At 33.8% G+C, this 19,397-nt stretch overlaps 1 protein-coding gene across 1 annotated transcript; it reads right to left on the reverse strand.

The window, feature by feature from the left end:
* Positions 1-14,143: 14,143 nt before the first annotated feature.
* Positions 14,144-14,878, reverse strand: LOC131160939 (21 kDa protein-like). Its single transcript, XM_058116811.1, has one exon. It carries the CDS (start codon positions 14,876-14,878, stop codon positions 14,144-14,146), a length of 735 nt encoding a protein of 244 aa, XP_057972794.1.
* Positions 14,879-19,397: the final 4,519 nt, after the last annotated feature.

Consider the following 19,397-nt stretch of genomic DNA (forward strand, 5'->3'; position numbering starts at 1 on the left):
TAGGGCAAGTGGATGGACATCCTGTGATGCCTCGATTTTCATACCAATTTTTTTTAAGATAATAATAAATAAATATTCACTCGTCATTAACAGCATTCACAAATTGGCCGCGTCACCAACCCTATCACCATTCATATGACCCGACCCGCATTGGGTACCAGGTAAAAGTCATTTTATTTATACAACCTAATAATGGAAGATAATATATACTTAACAACCAGAACACAATACCCAGAGTATCAACATACATATACGAACACATTACCATCTCATACTAAAAAACAACTCAAGTCTAGGGGAATTACACCTCCCCTAGTCCAAAAACTCACCCTATGTGTCAAGGTCTCAACTCGCTAAGGTCCCGGAACTCTATCACCTGGCCTATCCCTGTTCCTTGAAAAATTTAGATAATTTGGGTGAAACACATCTCAGTAAGAAGGAATAAATTATTTACAGTGTGTGGTCATATGAGTTCAGTTATAATACAGTTTACTTTTCAAATCAACATTTCATCTGAGAAAAATACACTAATAAATATATTCTCATATTCATATAGATATACAACACAAGTTTTTATAAGCTTTAAAATCATTTCTCAAATTCAATCATTTCCAACACATATTTACCCACGAAATTCCTAAGAATAGGGAAGATTACCCGCCCATACAAGTAGCTTCCTTCTACCCTAACACGTTATGCAGTCAGGTATGGCCACATCTGATACCTGTCAAGGCACTCACCTTACTCGGTAAGCCCTTAGGCAGAGAGTTTCACTTCGCCTCAATTATTTATATTATTAACTCACACGGTTCCATTTCCCAATTTTACTATTCTCTATTTCTCGATTTCCATTATTTCTTTCATTTTTCATTTTAACATGTTTTATCATTCTTTCACTTTTCGTTTCTATTTTACTATCCAGCTCATGAGTATCCTTGGTACCTATTATCAACATCGCGTCTGTAACTCATGGCTACCTTGAGGATCTTTCTTTACAAGTCATGCTTTCCTCCATGGCCAAGGTTGTGCGGCCCAAAGGCTGGATCTAACTGCAGTTGGCCGACTTGGTTAGATCAAAATATCATATCACATATCGCGTATGTAGTACGACTAGTCAGCCTATAACCCTGATCCAGACTCAGGGGGCACAATAACTCTACAAAATAGCACAGTCGACTATCACGCCACACGCTCTAAGAGTCCGTGTGGCTGCACTACACCACTAGCAACGGTACCGTGATCAATATCACAACCCATCATTAGGGTTTCCATAACCATCCATCAGGGTTCACTACGACATACCTGCAATCATTATGCGGTATTAGCATTTCATCAATCATATTTCAATTCCATATTGTAGTATTCATATTTCCCAGTTTCACATTTCAGTATTTCTATATAATATACATCATTATTCTCATATCAGTATATCTCAATTTATCTCAATATAAATGTTCTCATCGTTTTATGTGCATATTTTATCATTTCATAATAGTACATATCGTGTTTCACGTATTTAAACATTTCTCAAAATACCCATTTCAGTAATTCACAAAATCTCATTTTTCATGCAAATCATTTTTACTCACATATAAATACCATATTTCATTATTTTCCACTAATCACAACAATAATTCTCATTTCAATATTTCTCAAAAATTGCTCATCGTTATATTTCACATTTTTCAATACACGTCATATGCCACACAATTCTCATCTAATATTCATAATATATTAATTTCACACACCAAAATATCACAATTTAATATTACTCAAATGTCACACAATTTATCTGATATTTACATCATAATAATTTCCCGACAAAATATCATATGCTCATTTTCACATATTAATTCAAATAGTAGTTCTAAAAATACTATTATAATTTATTTCCCTTACCTGACTTACTAAAAGTCTCGTTAACACCCAGATCCTACGCCCTTGGCGCCCAAAACTCAAATCCTGCAATTTGCATTTTCCCTAGATTAATTAACTTATTTCCCCAAAATGATACTCATCTAACCTTCCCTAAGCTCCATATACCCCAAATTAATATTTAAACTAATATTTAATACCCTCCCTTAATTTTCTAAAATATGCCTGTGGGGTCCCGAATTACACCCGCGGCGCTCACCCAGACCATAAATTTCAAAAATCCTACTTCAACCTCAGATGCTCAATATTCCAGCATTTCTAAATCAACACTAATTAAATAATAATAAGCCCCTTAATAACTCCCTTATCCCAAATTTGGGGTTATGCCTACGACGACCCCACTAGAAATTGGCTCCGCTAGACTTGTAGAGAATTATCACTAGATTCTCGTGGTGGTGTCCGATCGTCGATTGGGCTTATAATTTACAAGAAATTGAGGAAAAAGAGAACTTTTGGCTTACCCCAGGAGTTACGCCTACGCCGCTCCCACAACCAATCCACTACGATAGAAATGATGACAGCGGAAAATGGAGTCCAACGGCATCTTCTGATTTTCGATTGGACAAGAATCCGTCATGGAACTGAGGAGAGAGTGGGAGAGAACGAGATGAGAGAGAGTAACAGTGGGGGGGCTACTCCTGCGTAGCTCTCTAGAATGAATCCTGAAGCTTCAACAAGCTTCAGATGGTTTATAATAATAATAATAATTATTATTATTATTATTATTATTATTATTAATTAATTAATATTAATAATAATATTTAATTAATATTAATCATAATATATTTTATTAATAAAAAAAATTTAATTATAATTTTTTTTCCTTTTTTTATAAGCTTAATTAATTAATTAATTAATTACTTTTTATTTTTTATTTTTTTTGGAATCACCCCACTAATCTTGTATAATCATTTTTTTTTTGTTATTACACATCCAATAATGATGGCATGGGGAACATGAAGAGACAGGTGAGAGGGACAAACACTAATTGTTTCATAACACTCCCCTTGGCTGTCACTCACATATTAACTCATTCTATTAAAATCTTTAAAAATGACTCATTCCGATAAGATTAACCAATTTCTTGAATGTTGTCGTAGGTAAAGATTTAGTGAATAAATTGACTAGATTATCACTTGATCAGATCTGCTGAATATCTATATCATCATTCTTTTGGAGTTCGTGTATATAGAAGAATTTTGGAGAGATTACAAATTTCAATGATGAAATTTTATAAAGAGGGGAGGTTGTAAGAACCCAAACCGTGATATATGAAATAAATAAATAAAAAGAAGGGTAAAATAGTAAATTGAGCAGGCTTTGTCGATGAAGCTAGAGTTTGTCGATGAAGGTCCTTCTGCTATTTGACTACGAAATGCAGGTGCTCGTCGACGAGGAGAAGCCGAGAGGTTTCAGGAATCCGAAAATCTCAAGCTCATCGACGAGGCCACCGCTTCTTCAACGAACTGTCTACATTGACTTGTTGACGAAGACGCCACCTTGTCAATGAAGTTGGTTGAGTCAAAGGGCTATAAATATCTTTTTCCATTGCTTCTTAGTTAAGAAATCAAAAATGCTCTCTCTCTCTCTCTCTCTCTCTCTCTCTCTCTCTCTCTCTCTCTCTCTCTCTCTCTCTCTAAGAACTCGAACCTCACTCTCTCTTTCTAGATTTCTTTGTCATACGTTGCTAGAATCAACGATTCAAAGTTACTATGAGGATCAAAGAAGGATTCTCTTCTAGATTTGTGGAACGGATCTTTGTTTTGAGCATTTTTTGGTTTTGGCTCAAAATCAAGGTAAGGCTCGGTTTTCAATTCTCTTTTGGTAGTTCTGTAGAGAATGGAATTGTGAGTATGTTTTGTACTAAGATTTATAGGTTTGGGAACTCGGTTCGTTGTTTAGGGGTTGTAGAGTTCAAGTTTGGATTTTTGGGAAAAGGTAAGGGGATTTTGTTTATGTCGGTTATTTTCGAAATCAGACTCGATAGAACTGTGGTATACGGTCCTGTGTGTATTTTGGTTACTCATTTGGGGTAATCTAACAGGTAAAAATTATAGGTTTTTCATGTTACAGTTTTGGGAAAAAGGGGGCATTGCGTTGTATCTCTGGTTTCATTGGAAAACCGTGAATATATTGTGTTACAGAGATGGTCATGCCTTCACTTGTATTAAACTGTATTTTTGAAAATCATGATTGTTGAGATTACCAAATAAGTGTGGATTGATTTGTTATATCAACATGCATGGTTGTGATTTTCTGAAATGAGATATAGGAACAAAGTTATGAATTGTTCCAGATTGTGAAAGAGTATCCAACTCTATATCCGAGGGTGTGAAATATCACCTGCCAAAGAATTGGCAAGAGTGTTCAGCTCTATATCCGAGGGCATGAGCCTTACCGGCTGATCACTGAAGGGTGTGGATCCACCAGCTGTATTGGTACGATGCCATGGGAGCCTGGGGCTGCGCCATGTGCTGGGGATGCCGTGTAATGCGAGCCAGCTTCGGGGCGAAGGGTGTGACGACATCGGATTATTTGATGTGCATGATATGCATTATACTCGAACTGTTTTGTGAAAATGTTAGAATTGTATTGAATTGTGTATGTTTTATGTCATGATAACACTCATATGCTACACACCGATATAACCTCGATCTGCCTTACTAAGAGGTGTCTCACCCCTATCGTACGTACATGTTTTTTTAGGTCCTTCGAGTAACCAGAACTAGCGTCCTTGTGTTGGGAGCGTAGTGGTTGGTGTATTGCAGGAAGTACTTGAGTAAGTACTAGGACTTTATCGGGTTGTCTTTTTGGGGTTTTTGGCTGGCACCCGGGTTTGTGTTTTATGTTATGGAGCCTAGACTCCTTTTGTATAGACTCTGGTATGATACAAAATATGTATAGAAAGAATATTTTTCCGCTGCGTATTTTTCATGTATATGAATGTGTAAAAGGTGTATGGGAACCCCATGGGGATGAACCCTCATTCATTATTGTATCATTGGTATTTTGTATGATACAGGGATAGGTTAGGTTACTAATTCACCCGTGGATCCCATTACCGGGTTTGAGGCGTGACACATTGCTTCTATGGATGTAGGCTTTGCCGAACTACATAAATCTTTGTGTTGTTCTTATTTTGGTTGTGTTGCAATTTACTTATTTGTTTTCTTCCACTATGCATCTTCATTATTCGATCCATATCACAACATATTGGTATCAGAGCGATTTTTTTCATCGCATCGGGATCATCTCTTGCAATATTTGACGTTGCCAAATTTGATGGAACCGAAAATTTTGGTTTATGGCAAAGGAAAGTGAAGGACGTTCTTGTGCAACAAGGGATGACTAAGGCTCTACTTGATACTCAATAGGAAGGAATGGATGAGGCAACATGGGTAGATTTGAAAGCAAAGGCTGCGTCCACAATACGCTTGTGTTTGGCCGACGAAGTTCTCTATCGGATGATGGAGGAGGATTCTCCAGCGGCTATCTGACGAAAGTTAGAAAGCCGGTACATATCTAAATCCCTCAATAACAAAATTTTTCTTAAGCAACATTTATATTGGATTAAGATAGTTGAAGGATCGAGTTTGGATCAACACATCAATGCCTTTAATCAAATCATAGGTGATTTGATCAGGGTTGATGTTAAGTTTGATGAGGATAATAAGGCTTTGATGCTGTTAAATTCTCTGCCCTCAACTCACACCTACAAAAATCTTGTGACTTCTCTTACATGGGGGAAAAGAGATTCTTGATCTGTAAGAGGTAACAAGTGCCTTGTTAAATTTTCATCAAAGGTTAAAGATATGTGAGGAAGGAGAAGGACTTGTTGTAAAGGGTAGTAATGAGCGAGGCAAAGGAAAGTTAAAGAATGGGTCTAGTTAGAAATATCAAAATTAATCCAAGAAGAAGGAAATTTATAAATGCGGTAAAAAAGGAGCATGTGAAACCGGAGTGTCCGGATTGGAATAAGAGAAATGCTGAAAAGCATGAAGGGGTTTCAAAATCTGTGAATGTTCTTCAAGAAGAAAATTCAGCAGATGATGATGTTTTATCAGTTTCAGCGGGGTCAGATAATCTAATGGACTCTTGGATACTTGACTCGACATGTTCTTATCACATAACTCCAAATAAGGAGTGGTTCAACACTTACAGGTTAGTAAATTCTGGATTCTTATGGATAGTGATGCTTCTTACAAGATCGTTGGCATAGAAAATGTAAAGATCAAGATGTTTGATGGTGCTATAAGAGCATTGTGTAATGTAAGAGATATACCTGAGTTGATAAAGATTTTGATATCTCTTGGAACTTTGGATTATAATGGCTACAATTACAAGTCTAAAGGTGGAGTCTCGAAGGTTTGGAAATGTAATCTGACTATAATGAAAGGGCAGAAGTTGGATGAGAATATATACACGTTGCAGGAAACTACCATTGTTGGTAGAGTTGCAACTGTGGATGCTAAATCAGATGAGACCATCTTGTGGCATATGCGTCTTGGGCATATGGGGGAGCACAACATGAAGGAACTACACAATAGGAAATTCTTGAAAGTCTTAAAATCATGTTAACTGGAATTTTACAGGATTTGTTTTCTTAGAAAACAGAACAGGGCAAAGTTTAAACCAGCTATTCAAAAGACAAAGGGTATTCTTGACTATGTACATTCAGATGTTTGGGGCTCAGTTAGAGTTGCATCAAAGGGAGGACATATGTATTATGTGAGTTTCATTGATGATTACTCACAAAAGGTCTGGGTTTACTTGCGTCACAAATCAGATATGTTTGCTAGGTTTAAGATTCGGAAGGCTAAAGTGGAGAACTAGACGGAGAGGAGAATACAATGTTTAAGGTCGGATAATGGGACCAAATACACTAATTCTCGGTTTATGGAGTTTTGTGCGGACTAGGACATCAAGAGACATTTTACAGTTCGCTAGACACCTCAACAAAATGGTATGGTAGAACAGATGAACCAAACTCTTGCTGATAGGGCTCGATGTCTCAAATTGAAAGCAGGGCTACCGAAAAACTTCTGGGTTGAGGAAGTTAGTATGGCTTGTTTTGTGGTGAACAGATCACCAAGAGTGTCACTAGAGGGTAAAGTGGAGGAAGAGGTATGGACGGGAAATGCAGTAGATTATTCCGAATTGAAATTATTCAGGTGTCCAGCCTAAGTTCACGTGTCTAGTGAGGAGATATCTAAGCTTTACCCGAAGTCTTGTCGTTGCATCTTTTTGGGGTATCCAATGGGTGTAAAGGGGTACAATTTTTGGGATCCAGTATGTAACACCCTAAACCCCTACGTGGGCCCGGAGTGCTACTAATACATTCATTTACCTGATAATCTACTTATCATGTACGCAACGGAAAACATAAATACAATCTCCGCAAATATAATTCTAGAGTTTACTATCCCTATCTACCAACCATAATAAATTAATCATCCACTTGTATTCAACATATATAAATATCCACAAAACATCCAGTATTCACAACCATTCCTATCTCAGAAAACTCAAACATAAATTTATACATCTCAAAATTAGCATAAAAGTATATCATTTTCTCTTTCTATTTCCCAAAAATGCTATAAAACCTCGAGCTCTCTAAGTTCGATCTTGAGGAAATCCTGAAAAGATAAATTCATATTCAGGTAAGACACATCTCAGTAAGGGAAGAAACAATATATTAAAACAGTGTGTGGCCAACATGAGTCTATATATACAACATATTATTTATCATTTGCAAATCATTAACATAGTTTCTGAAATCATTTTCTGAACGTAATCAATCCCAAGCAAAAGATTTAACTCACGAGATTACCCAAGGATATGGGTGATTACCCGCCCACACAAGTAGCACCCCTCTACTCTGATACTTAGGCAACCCGAAGGTCACAACTGAAGCATACCAAGGCACTCACCTTACTTAGTAAGCCCTCAAGTGATAAATTAATCTCGTACTCACACAGTTCATACAAAAGTTTACCAGCGAAAACCCTAAGAATAGGGAAATCTACCCGCTCATACAAGTAGGTTCCCTCTACCTTAGTACGTTATGCAACTGCTGTCACATCTGAAGTTAGTAGTGCACTCGCCTTACTCAGCAAGCCCTCAGGCGAAAAGTACACCCCGCCCAATCATAACGTGTTCTATGTACATAGATACTCTAATATCATAATACATTATTCTTTTCCGTCATTATTCAATCATACACATCCATTCATATTCATAGCTTAAACATTGCATTTCATTTCACTTTACGTAATCTTCAACATTATATCGTTCACATTTGTCATTTCATTCCATTTCGTTCTTTTCCATTTCATTTTCATTTCATTTCATAACATTCCCAGCACCTTTTCGGCCGTTGTTGGTTAGTTTCGGCATCTTTTCAGCTGTGGTTGTTTGGCATCTTTTCAGCCGTAGTTGTTCGACATCTTTTCAACCGTGATTGTTCGGCATCTTTTCAGCGGTGGTTGTTTGGCATCTTTTCGGCCGTGGTTGTTTCCATGATTGCATTAACACTCACATGCAGCATATTTCATATATCATTTTCATACTTAGTTCATTTTCTGTATATCTTGCATCTCTTATATATAACATAATTCCACACAAAATTCTATTTTACTCATGCCACACAATTTAGCAGTAAAATTCATACATATATTTCCTATAAATATCTTTCACTTTCATCAGTTCATTTTCGCATATACGTATCTAATAAATAGTCCTAAGCTCGGAAAACGTAATTTAAATGATTGACATTTTTAAACTCATATCGAAACATATACACGTATATATAACACAGTTTATTTTTTCATTAAATTCATAAAAATTCTGATTTAATATATATTTTTTCCCTTACCTGGTTTCTTGAACTACACCAATAGGAACCCCAAAAAATACCCACAGCGCTCACCTGGACTTTGAATCAAAAATCCTAATTCCATCAAATTAATCCTAAATAAAATATTATTTTAATATTTCCTAAGGCCATAAATTCTAAATAAACGATTATACCCTCAAATATAACCAATTTTCCAAATCTCACTCTCACTTTGGAGTGGAGTCTAGAAAATTTCAATTGAAAATTTACTTATGCCAAAATGACGACGATCATGACTAGGATCCCGTGGTGGTGTCTGATCGTCGATTCAACAGCAAATTTAACGAGAAATTAAGAAATTAGGGAAAAGTTGCCTTAGCCTAGGAATGGTGTCTATGCCGCTCTCACGATAAATCCGCTTTAGTAAAAATGTCGGTGGCGGAGTTAGGAATCCAACAGCACCTTCTGTTTCCCAATCGGCGCTCGTTAGGCCAACAAAATTGAGGAGAGAGATAGAGACAGAGACGAAGAGGCGAGACATTGAGAGAGAGACGTGGAGAGGCCGCTGCTTCCTAAGGAAGATTTCTTCCTCAGGAAGTTTATAAATAATATATATATTATTATATTATTAAATCTTATATATATATATATATATATATCTTTATTCGAATTTTTTTTTCATACTATTTTTTTTATTTTTTTATTTAATATATTAATTTAATAATGTTTAACTAATTAATTGATTAATAATTTTAATTAATTAACTTTTTTTAATTTAATTTTTTAATTAATTTTTTCCCAGGTTATTATATTCTTCCCTCATTTAAAGAATTTCCTCCTCGAAATTTCTTTACTAATCAATCATTTCCTCATTTCAGGAATTCTTAACTCAACACATCTCACATATCCTAACATCTATCCAATGAATTCTTACATTATCCACAATGAAATAAAATCATCATATAAACTTATCAATCATCCATAGCCAAAATAAATCATTATTATCTTAATCATAAACATATATCTGCGCCCCTAACATTATCTGGCTCAGTTGGGATCAACGAGTACACTCGTCCTAGTCCACCTCTACCTAGAGGTACTTGTTGATTTTTCCTGATATCATAACCTCTAAAATCAACTAACCAACCTCATACCACACATTTCCATATACTCCAAGTTAAATATCAAACACTCAACTTGACCACAAACCATTAAACCATATCATTTAAATTATTCTCCTTCACAAAAATTTTTTCCTCCCTAAATCAACTAGCCTAACCTTCAAGTTCAATTTCCAAGTTCTAATTTATCTACTTGGAAATATCACCATCGATGGATTTACTATGATTTTCAAAAACTAGCTACTTCTTCAGAAAAACACAGAAGACCGTCAAGAGATTTTTGCCCCCAAGCTTACAAACACAACTCGGAATTCCTAATGATATATTAATCTACCCATCCCTATCTTTTTCGCAACTCAATTCTATACTCTAGTATAAATCATTCCTAACCTAATGCTCTAACATTTTCATATCCAGGTTATGTGAAATTAATCACACTTCCAACTGGACATTACTCTGATACCATTTGTAATGCCCCGACCCCCTATGTGGGCTCGGAGTGTTACTAATCTATTCATTTACTTGATAATCTACTTACAAATATCATGTACGCAACGAAAATCATAAATACAATCTCCACAAATATAATATCAAAGTTTACTATCCCTATCTACTAACCATAATAAATTAATCATCCACCTGTATTAAACATATATAAATATCCCCAAAAACATCTAGTATTCACAACCATTCCTATCTCAGAAAACTCAAACATAAATTTATACATCTCAAAATTAGTATAAAAGTATACCATTTTCTTTTTCTATTTCTCAAAAATGCTATAAAACCTCGAGCTCTCTAAGTTCGATCTTGAGGAAATCCTGAAAAGATAAATTCATATTCAGATGAGACACATCTCAGTAAGGGAAGAAACAATATATTAAAACAGTGTGTGACCAACATAAGTCTATATATATAACATATTATTTATCATTTGTAAATCATTAACATAATTTCTGAAATCATTTTCTGAACCTAATCAATCACATGCAAAATATTTAACCCACGAGATTACCCAAGGATAGGGGTGATTACCCGTCCATACAAGTAGCACCCCTTTGCTCTGATACTTAGGCAACCTGAAGGTCACAACTAAAGCATACCAGGGCACTCACCTTACTCAGTAAGCCCTCAAGTGATAAATTAATCTTGTACTCACACAGTTCATACAAAAGTTTATAAGCGAAGACCCCAAGGATAGGAAAATCTACCCGCCCATACAAGTAGGTTCCCTTTGCTTTAGTACGTTATGCAGCTATTGTCATATTTGAAGTTACTAGTGCACTCATCTTACTCAGCAAGCCCTCAAGCGAAGAGTACGCTCCACCCAATCATAACGTGTTCTACGTACATAGATACTTCTAATATCATAATACATTATTCTTTTCTATCATTATTCAATCATACATATTCGTTCATGTTTATAGCTTAAACATTGCATTTCATTTTGCTTTATGTAATTTTCAACATTACATCATTCACATTTGTCATTTCATTCCATTTCGTTCTTTTCCATTTCATTTTCATTTCATATCATAACATTCCCGGCACCTTTTCGGCTGTTGTTGGTTAGTCTCAGCATCTTTTCAGACGTGGTTGTTCATCATCTTTTCAGCCATAGTTGTTCGACATCTTTTTAGTCATGGTTGTTCGGCATCTTTTTTCAGCCGTGGTTGTTTCCATGATTGCATTAACACTCACATGCAACATATTTCATATTTCATTTTCATACTCAGTTCATTTTCTGTATATCTTGCATCTCGTATATATAACATAATTCCACACAAAATTCTATTTTACTCATGCCACACAATTTAGCAGTAAAACTCATACATATATTTCCTATAAAATAAGTCAACCCACATTTAACATTTATATGCTGAAAATATACCTTTCATTTCTTACATAATTATCCTGAAAATATCTTTCACTTTCATCAGTTCATTTTCGCATATACGTATCTAATAAACAGCCCTAAGTTCGGAAAACGTAATTTAAATGATTGACATTTTTAAATTCATACAAAAACATATACACGTATATATAACACAGTTTATTTCTTCATTAAATTCATAAAAATTCCGGTTTAATATATATTTTTCTCCTTACCTGGTTTCTTGAATTACACCAACAGTGACCCCAAAAAATACTTGCAGCGCTCACCCGGACTCTAAATCAAAAATCCTAATTCCATTAAATTAACCCTAAATAAAATATTATTTTAATATTTTTTAGGGCCATAAATTCCAAATAAACTGTTATACCCTCAAATATAACTAATTTACTAAATTTTTCAAATCTCACTCTCGCTTTGGAGTGGGGCCTAGAAAATCCCAATTGAAAATTTACTTACACCAAAATGACGACGATCACGACTAGGACCCCGTGGTGGTGCATGATCGTCGATTTAACAGCAAATTTAACAAGAAATTGAGAAATTAGGAAAAAGTTGTCTTACCCCAGAAATGGTGCTTACGCCGCTCCCACGACAAATCCGCTCTAATAGAAATGTCGGTGGCAGAGTTAGGAATCCAACAGCACCTTCTATTTCTCGATCGACGCTTGTTAGGCTGACAAAATTGAGGAGAGAGAGAGTGACGGAGATGGAGAGGCGAGAAATTGAGAGAGAGACGTGGAGAGGTCGTTGCTTCCTGAGGGAGATTTCTTCCTCAGGAAGTTTATAAATAATATATATTATTAGAAAACTCGGAGTTTCATACACAACCTCTTCGGGTCATAAATTATAATAGAGATGGGATATCAAACATTTGTAGTACATGGTTTGATTGGACATTGAATTTTACTTATTAATTCAATGAAGAATATCGACATACAGAATGATTGCGCACTTTTTTATGGTGAATTCTAAAATGCAAACAAATGTTCAGAATGTGGTGAATTGAGGTATAAAACTAATTAAAAGAAGGGTAAAATGATCATCCAATTAGTTTTGCAATATTATCAATTAATACCGAGGTTTCAAAGATTATACATATGTAGAAAGACTGCTGCAGATATAAGATGATATAAAAAGAAACGTCTTCAAAAGAAAAACACCCTTAGCCATTCAACGGATTCGAAAGCTGGGGCTAAGTTTGATAAAATGCATTCGTGGTTTGTTAGTGATCCTCGCAACATCAGACTTGACCTTACTTCAGATGGTTTCAATCCTTTTAGTAACATGAACAACTCGTATAGCATGTTGTCAATTATGATGATGTTATACAATTTGCCACCATGGCGATGTATGAAAGAACCATTCATTTACATGACCGAGGGCACCTACTAATGATATTGATGTTCACCTGAGACCGTTGATTGATGAGTTGAAAAAACTATGAGAAAAATGAGTGGCGACATTTGATGTTGAAACTAGGAAAACATTTTGAATCCAACGGCACCTTCTGTTTCCTGATCGGCGCTCGTTAGGCCGACGAAATTGAGGAGAGAAAGAGAGAGAGAGAAAGAGAGAGAGGTGAAAATTTGAGAAAGAGACGTGGAGAGGCCGCTGCTTCCTAAGGGAGATTTCTTCCTTAGGAAGTTTATAAATAATATATATTATTAGAAAACTTGGAGTTTCATACACAACCTCTTCGAGTCATAAATTATAATAGAGGTCTGATATCAAACATTTGTACTACATGATTTGATTGGACATTGAGTTTTACTTATTAATCCCATGAAGAATATTGACGTATATACTTTTTGGCCAAATTAGATACTGAAAGCGTTGATGTAGTGAACTAATTAATTTTTCCCCAATTTTCTATCTCCCACAATGTTAAATAAAATTAATTCAATTTATTTTTGATATTTTAGAACTTAAATTTTAATTAACTACACCTTAATTCTTATACATATATATATATATATATATATATATATATATATATATATATATATATATGCTAAGAACTCAAATTGGATATTGATTTAACAAATTTTTTCTATTTTTTTTAGAGGGAAAGATGGAGAATTGTTGTGCCCGAAATTTAGTGATTCCTTCAAAAGAAAAGATCGTAAAATATAATTTTTTATATTAATTTATTTTTATTTTAAGGTGTTGATTATTATTTAAAAATGTTTAATAAAATATAATTAAATAAGAAAGACCATTCAAAATTAGTTTTATTAATAGAATTAGCGCGTAACCATCCTTATTAATTAGGGGTAGGATTTATTTTTATTTATTTTTTATTACATAGCAACTCCATATCCTCATTCCTCTGCCCAGGTCAGCTGATCTGGCCTAGGATTTATTATTTAACCTGCTTTCAATATATGACTTGAACATCGCCTCCCCAATGCTCGTGAGCTCCGTGGCCCTATTAACCAAAGCCTCCACCGCCGCCGCCGCCGGATCCTTTTCCGGCAGCATCTCCTTCACTCCGTCCATGCACGTATTCTCGTCCGTTATGGCTCCATCCATCCTCGTTTGCACGACTGCTGCTATGTCCTTAAACCTCTTAGTCCTTCTGCTTATGCTGACTAGCTTAGTCACCGCCCTCGCGGACGATATAATCTGTTCGCGGGCGGAGCTGAAGTTCTCGGAGCAGTCGCTGAAGGCGGAGGCGGCTTTCTTATCGGCTTTTTTCCCGATTCTGGAGATGTTCGCCTTGATGGAGGTGACCCTGTACGCGGAAACGGCGATGGCGACGCAAGCTAAGTTGGCCGGATTCTGGTTCACGTCGTCGGCATAGGGGGAGAGCGAGCTGTTGCAGAGGTCGACCGGAATATCTGTTCTGTTGCAGCTAGCGAGAATGTAAGCGGGGTTTTTGCCGCAAACGTTTGTTTTGCAGGATAAGCTTGCGCTTACATTGCAAATTAGCCGGACGAAGGCGGTCTCGTTGGCAGCGGGGGCGGGGCGGGGAGGGTTGCTTTGTGGGGGGGCCGCGGCGGCAGCGGCAGCGGCTGTGGGGACGGGGCTGAGGAAGAGGAGGAGAGCTAAGGAGGAGATGACGAGGAGAGAGCTTTGGGTTTTCATGTTGTAACGAATTTGGAAATGTGTGGTTTGGAATTGGGAATGATTTTGGAGAAGTGCAGGGGTGGGGTTTAAGTAGGGCTTTAAGCCTCCGTTGTGTAATTATTTCCCTAGGTATCCCTACAGGAAGTTGCATTTTATTATTATTTTTTGTTCTTAATTGAACAGTGAGAGAGTAGGAGTAAGCTTACAGCAAGCATGATAATCATAATTAAGGTTATAAGTAGGCGTAACAAATTTTAATTGATCGGGCATTATGAATATATAGGGTCCTTTTAGGTTTTTAGGCATATTTTATTTCATAATTGCAGATTAATTATTGTTTTATTGCAACACATCTAATTATATGATAGTTCTAATTAATTGTGTGCGTCTTTTTTTCATCATACTATCTTTATAATTCAAGTGACTTGTGAGGTTCTAATTCAATCCTCGGTGAGAGGAGCCAAGCGCTCTGACTGTGTGTCTAGAGCTAAAAATACTTTTTATATAAGGTTGGAAATGGTGAATTGAGGTACAATAGACCGACCTTTATTAGATTTTTTTTTTTTTTTTTGACAAACAAAATTAAGGGAGTTGTTTTTTTTCATTAAATAAAATATTTAATGATTAGGTTTTTCTAGTAATTTCGGAAGGATTTTGATTATTATTTTATGTTACAAATTTAAAAAAGAAAAAAAAATCAATAGTGGTAATGTTAGGTGTCGGTCTAACCTTTTTACTTACCCTACGTATTATGTTCCTATATTGTGTCTTGAAATTTTCTTTAAAAGTAAAAACCATGAATATATGGCTACCATTTGTTCCTTTGGTCGGCCATGTTCCCATACATTAACTAGTACTCACGAGATAAATATGACTACGTGCCAAAATAATTCAAAAAAGTTTATCAAGAAAAATAAAAAATATATCAAGTGTAATTTTACATATTATTAATATTTAATTTTTTTTATTTTTAATCGTATGAAAATAAATTTTCATTTTTAATAGAATTGAATATAGAAAAAAATATATAATAAAAAATAAGTTTCCTCATTATTTTCTATTGTTTTAAAAAAATAATATCTTTGATTCAAATGAACTCTTACGAAACTTCCAATTAGTTAAAAAAGCAAATAAAAAAAGGATTCGTAGAGCCACAATGAATGTAATTGTAGCCTTTTCGTTTTTTCTATAAGATTTTTTATCAATTTAAATAACATGCTTCTTAAAACAAACCTTCTATTTACAATTAAAACAAAATAAGTCGTTAATTTAGACACTATGTTTGCAAATATTTTAAATATAATATCGTATCTTAAGAATTTGGAAAAAGATCGATCATGAGAGCAGATTTCGTACGACAACATCATCCGAGAATCTATAATCTTTTTAGTCCTGTTGTAAAAAATTATGAAAATAGAAATAAAAACAAAAAATAATAATTTAGAAACGGGGGCTTACCGTTAAATAATAATGGAAAATAGGGTGAAGCAAACAAAAAAGAGAGAATAATAATTTGAGTTATTTTTCTTAAATCAATATGATTTGTATTCTTGAAATAGCCTGTTGCATGTGCAATAACGAATAAAGTGAAAATGGGACGAGACAAAAGAAGAAGGCAAGAAAATAAAAGAAAGCGTAACAAGTGGGAAAAGGAGACTAAAAAATAGGTGAACAGAGTGTTTATTATTATTTCTAAATATTGCTTAAAGAAACGCACACTTACGACCCATGAGTCATCTAGTTACAAAAGCTCCTCCCCCACCCTACCTCGCCAACCCTAATTTTTAAAAGTGAAACTTAAACCTCAAATTATCCTTTTTAGTCGCAAAATATGCCTTCTAATAATGACCGATTATTAAACTTAATTTATCTATTCAAGTACATAGCGCACGCGTTATTATTAGACTATTGGGCAAAAGTACTCTTATATGTTGGATAAACAAAGTGGGAAGTGAGTTATTATTAAACACCGAATGATGCCTAAAATTGTGTCATTAGTATTTCTAATAAATCCCAAACAAGCTCGTGCAATATTCGTTACATATATGTCTAATTTGACATTGTCACTATAGAATAAGCTAATCTTTGGTTATTATTGCACCCTTGTTACTACTAAGGTTATGGCATGCATCTAAGTATCTCGATAGGTTTTGGTCCTCGAATATTTTGTCATTTGGTTTTGGAAGCCATGTAAGGATAGTTTACGTGTCACTCAATTAAAAGTTTCCAAGTTTAAAGTTGCTAATCACATTAGCTCATCTTCTGTGAGGAATCCAATTTAAACGATCCATCACCATACCTAACGCCATACACGCAAGTTGAATTTTTATAACAACTAATAGAAGATAATTCACATAATGTTGAGTTGTAAGTGCTAAAATAGACAAGGAATTGTGGCAGAGGTAGTAATAGGAAAAAGACTCCAATTTACCTTTAATCAACCATATTCTAAGTATATGAAATATAGGATTAGATTGCCTTGAATTGTGGATAGAAAAGGAGCATGCACTTGATTCTATTTTATCTTTTAATTCAATACAACTTGTATTTGTATGGCGAGCTTATTGCATGTACAATTATGAATAATGTGAAAATGAGCCGATAAAGAAGGTAAAAAGGTCAAAGAGAGCGAAAAAAAAATGGGAAATGAAAATATGTGTGTGTGTACATTGAATAACGAGGAAGTCTATAATACTTTTGAGTTTTATTTTATTTATTTATAAATATTATTTCTTTAAAGTTGAACTTAAACATCAAATTATTCTTTTTAGTTGCAAAAATACTTTAATAAATTATTATTATTATTATTATTATTATTATTATTATTATTATTATTATTATTATTATTATTAAATTTGATGTCTTTGTTCGCATGAGTTATTATTGGATTTATTTGGTGAAATTATTGTTAGATGTGGAATAAACAAAGTGGGAAGCTATTTCACATCCGCCAAATGACTACAATAAGAATTACACTCCATAATATTCCATTCTTCTCCATCGTTCAAACATGATTTTTGAATTTTAGATTTTAAATTGTGTGAATTTGAATAAAGAGTGCAGAATTTTATTATAAAAAATCAAAAATAAAAATTAAAAACTAGAAAAGAAAACTTAAAATTTAAAAACTCAAGGTTGTAGTTCATATTTGTAGACCTCAAACAAATTTAAACTTGGATTAAATAAATGTTAATTTTTATCCTTTAATAAAATAACAACTACAAAACATGATTAAAATAATAAAAGTACAAACTAATATAAATTTTTAAAAAATATTATAATTAAAATAAAATTTGCAATAATTTTTTATTTAATTTTTTATATTTCAAAATTTACTTTATAAGAACAATCTCATTATATATGACAATTATATATGACAATAAATATATAGTAAAAATATGTTTAATAAATAAAGTTTAATATTGTTATTCGTTGAAATTTTATAGATATTTATTATTTTAATTTATATTTTAAATTCACATTAACTTTAATTAAAAAGTAGGAATAAACAAATGATTTAATCTAAAATAAATAAATTTTGAATACTAAAATATTTCACTAATAGGTTGCTAAAATAACTAAAAAACATAAAATTCAGTTTTCAATTTTTTTCAGAAACTAAAGTCAATAAAAATAAGGACCGACAAGATAAACAAGCATATTTTTATAAATTTATTTACTGTATAGAAACAAAAACATAAAACCAAAAGGAAAAACAACACTAAATAAGTCCTCACAAATTCACCCAAATTCATCTTCCCTTCAAACATACAACAACAACAACAACAAGTCTAAAGTCTCACTAGTTGAGTCACTCACATAAATCCTTTTCTCGAGACGTGCTCCAGCAAATTTCCTCAAAAAAGATTTTGAGGCATTATAGGGGGCTAAGATATCATGCTATAAACATGTTAGTAACCCTATATTTGAAAAGGTCTTAAATTTGTATTTGTATTAAATTTGGATAAAATGTAATATAAAATTATATTAAAATTTATCCAAATCTGCTCAAATCCAAATTTAAGGTTCGAAATTCATGCTCCCAAAAGTAACATAGACAAATTTTCATCAATTCAGTGTTAATATCAAGAGAAAGCATGTAGACATGTAGATCCAAATCTGGTCTCCAAGATACTTAACTATTACTTTGCCCATGCTCTGCTACCAAGGCTGGCTCTTCCATTAGGCAGGTGAGGTGTTTACTAAATTTTTTTTAATATAATAATATATTTTTGAGACCCCAAATTTTTTTTAATTAAATAATTTTAACATTATTTATTATGCTCTCTTCCCATGCATTAACTTCCCAACTAACAAATAAATGAAATTGTATTTTACAATGTAAAATAAATGAAATTTAATTCTTTTTTTTTTTTCAAGTCTCATTGACTTCCCAACTAATAATTTTATTATATTTTTAACTATCTATTACTCTCATCTCTCTCTCTTAACATCTCTAAAAAAAATCTTTCCATCTCTCACACTCTCTCACTCTGATCTCTCGATCTCTCTATGATTTTTGTTCTAACTCCTATGT

Source organism: Malania oleifera, chromosome 7 (genome assembly GCF_029873635.1).
Source record: "Malania oleifera isolate guangnan ecotype guangnan chromosome 7, ASM2987363v1, whole genome shotgun sequence".
NCBI classification, from domain to species: Eukaryota; Viridiplantae; Streptophyta; class Magnoliopsida; order Santalales; family Ximeniaceae; genus Malania; species Malania oleifera.

Excerpts from the sequence above, each read along its gene's own strand:
- LOC131160939 (XM_058116811.1), bottom strand. The coding sequence starts at position 14,878 with ATGAAAACCCAAAGCTCTCTCCTCGTCATCTCCTCCTTAGCTCTCCTC.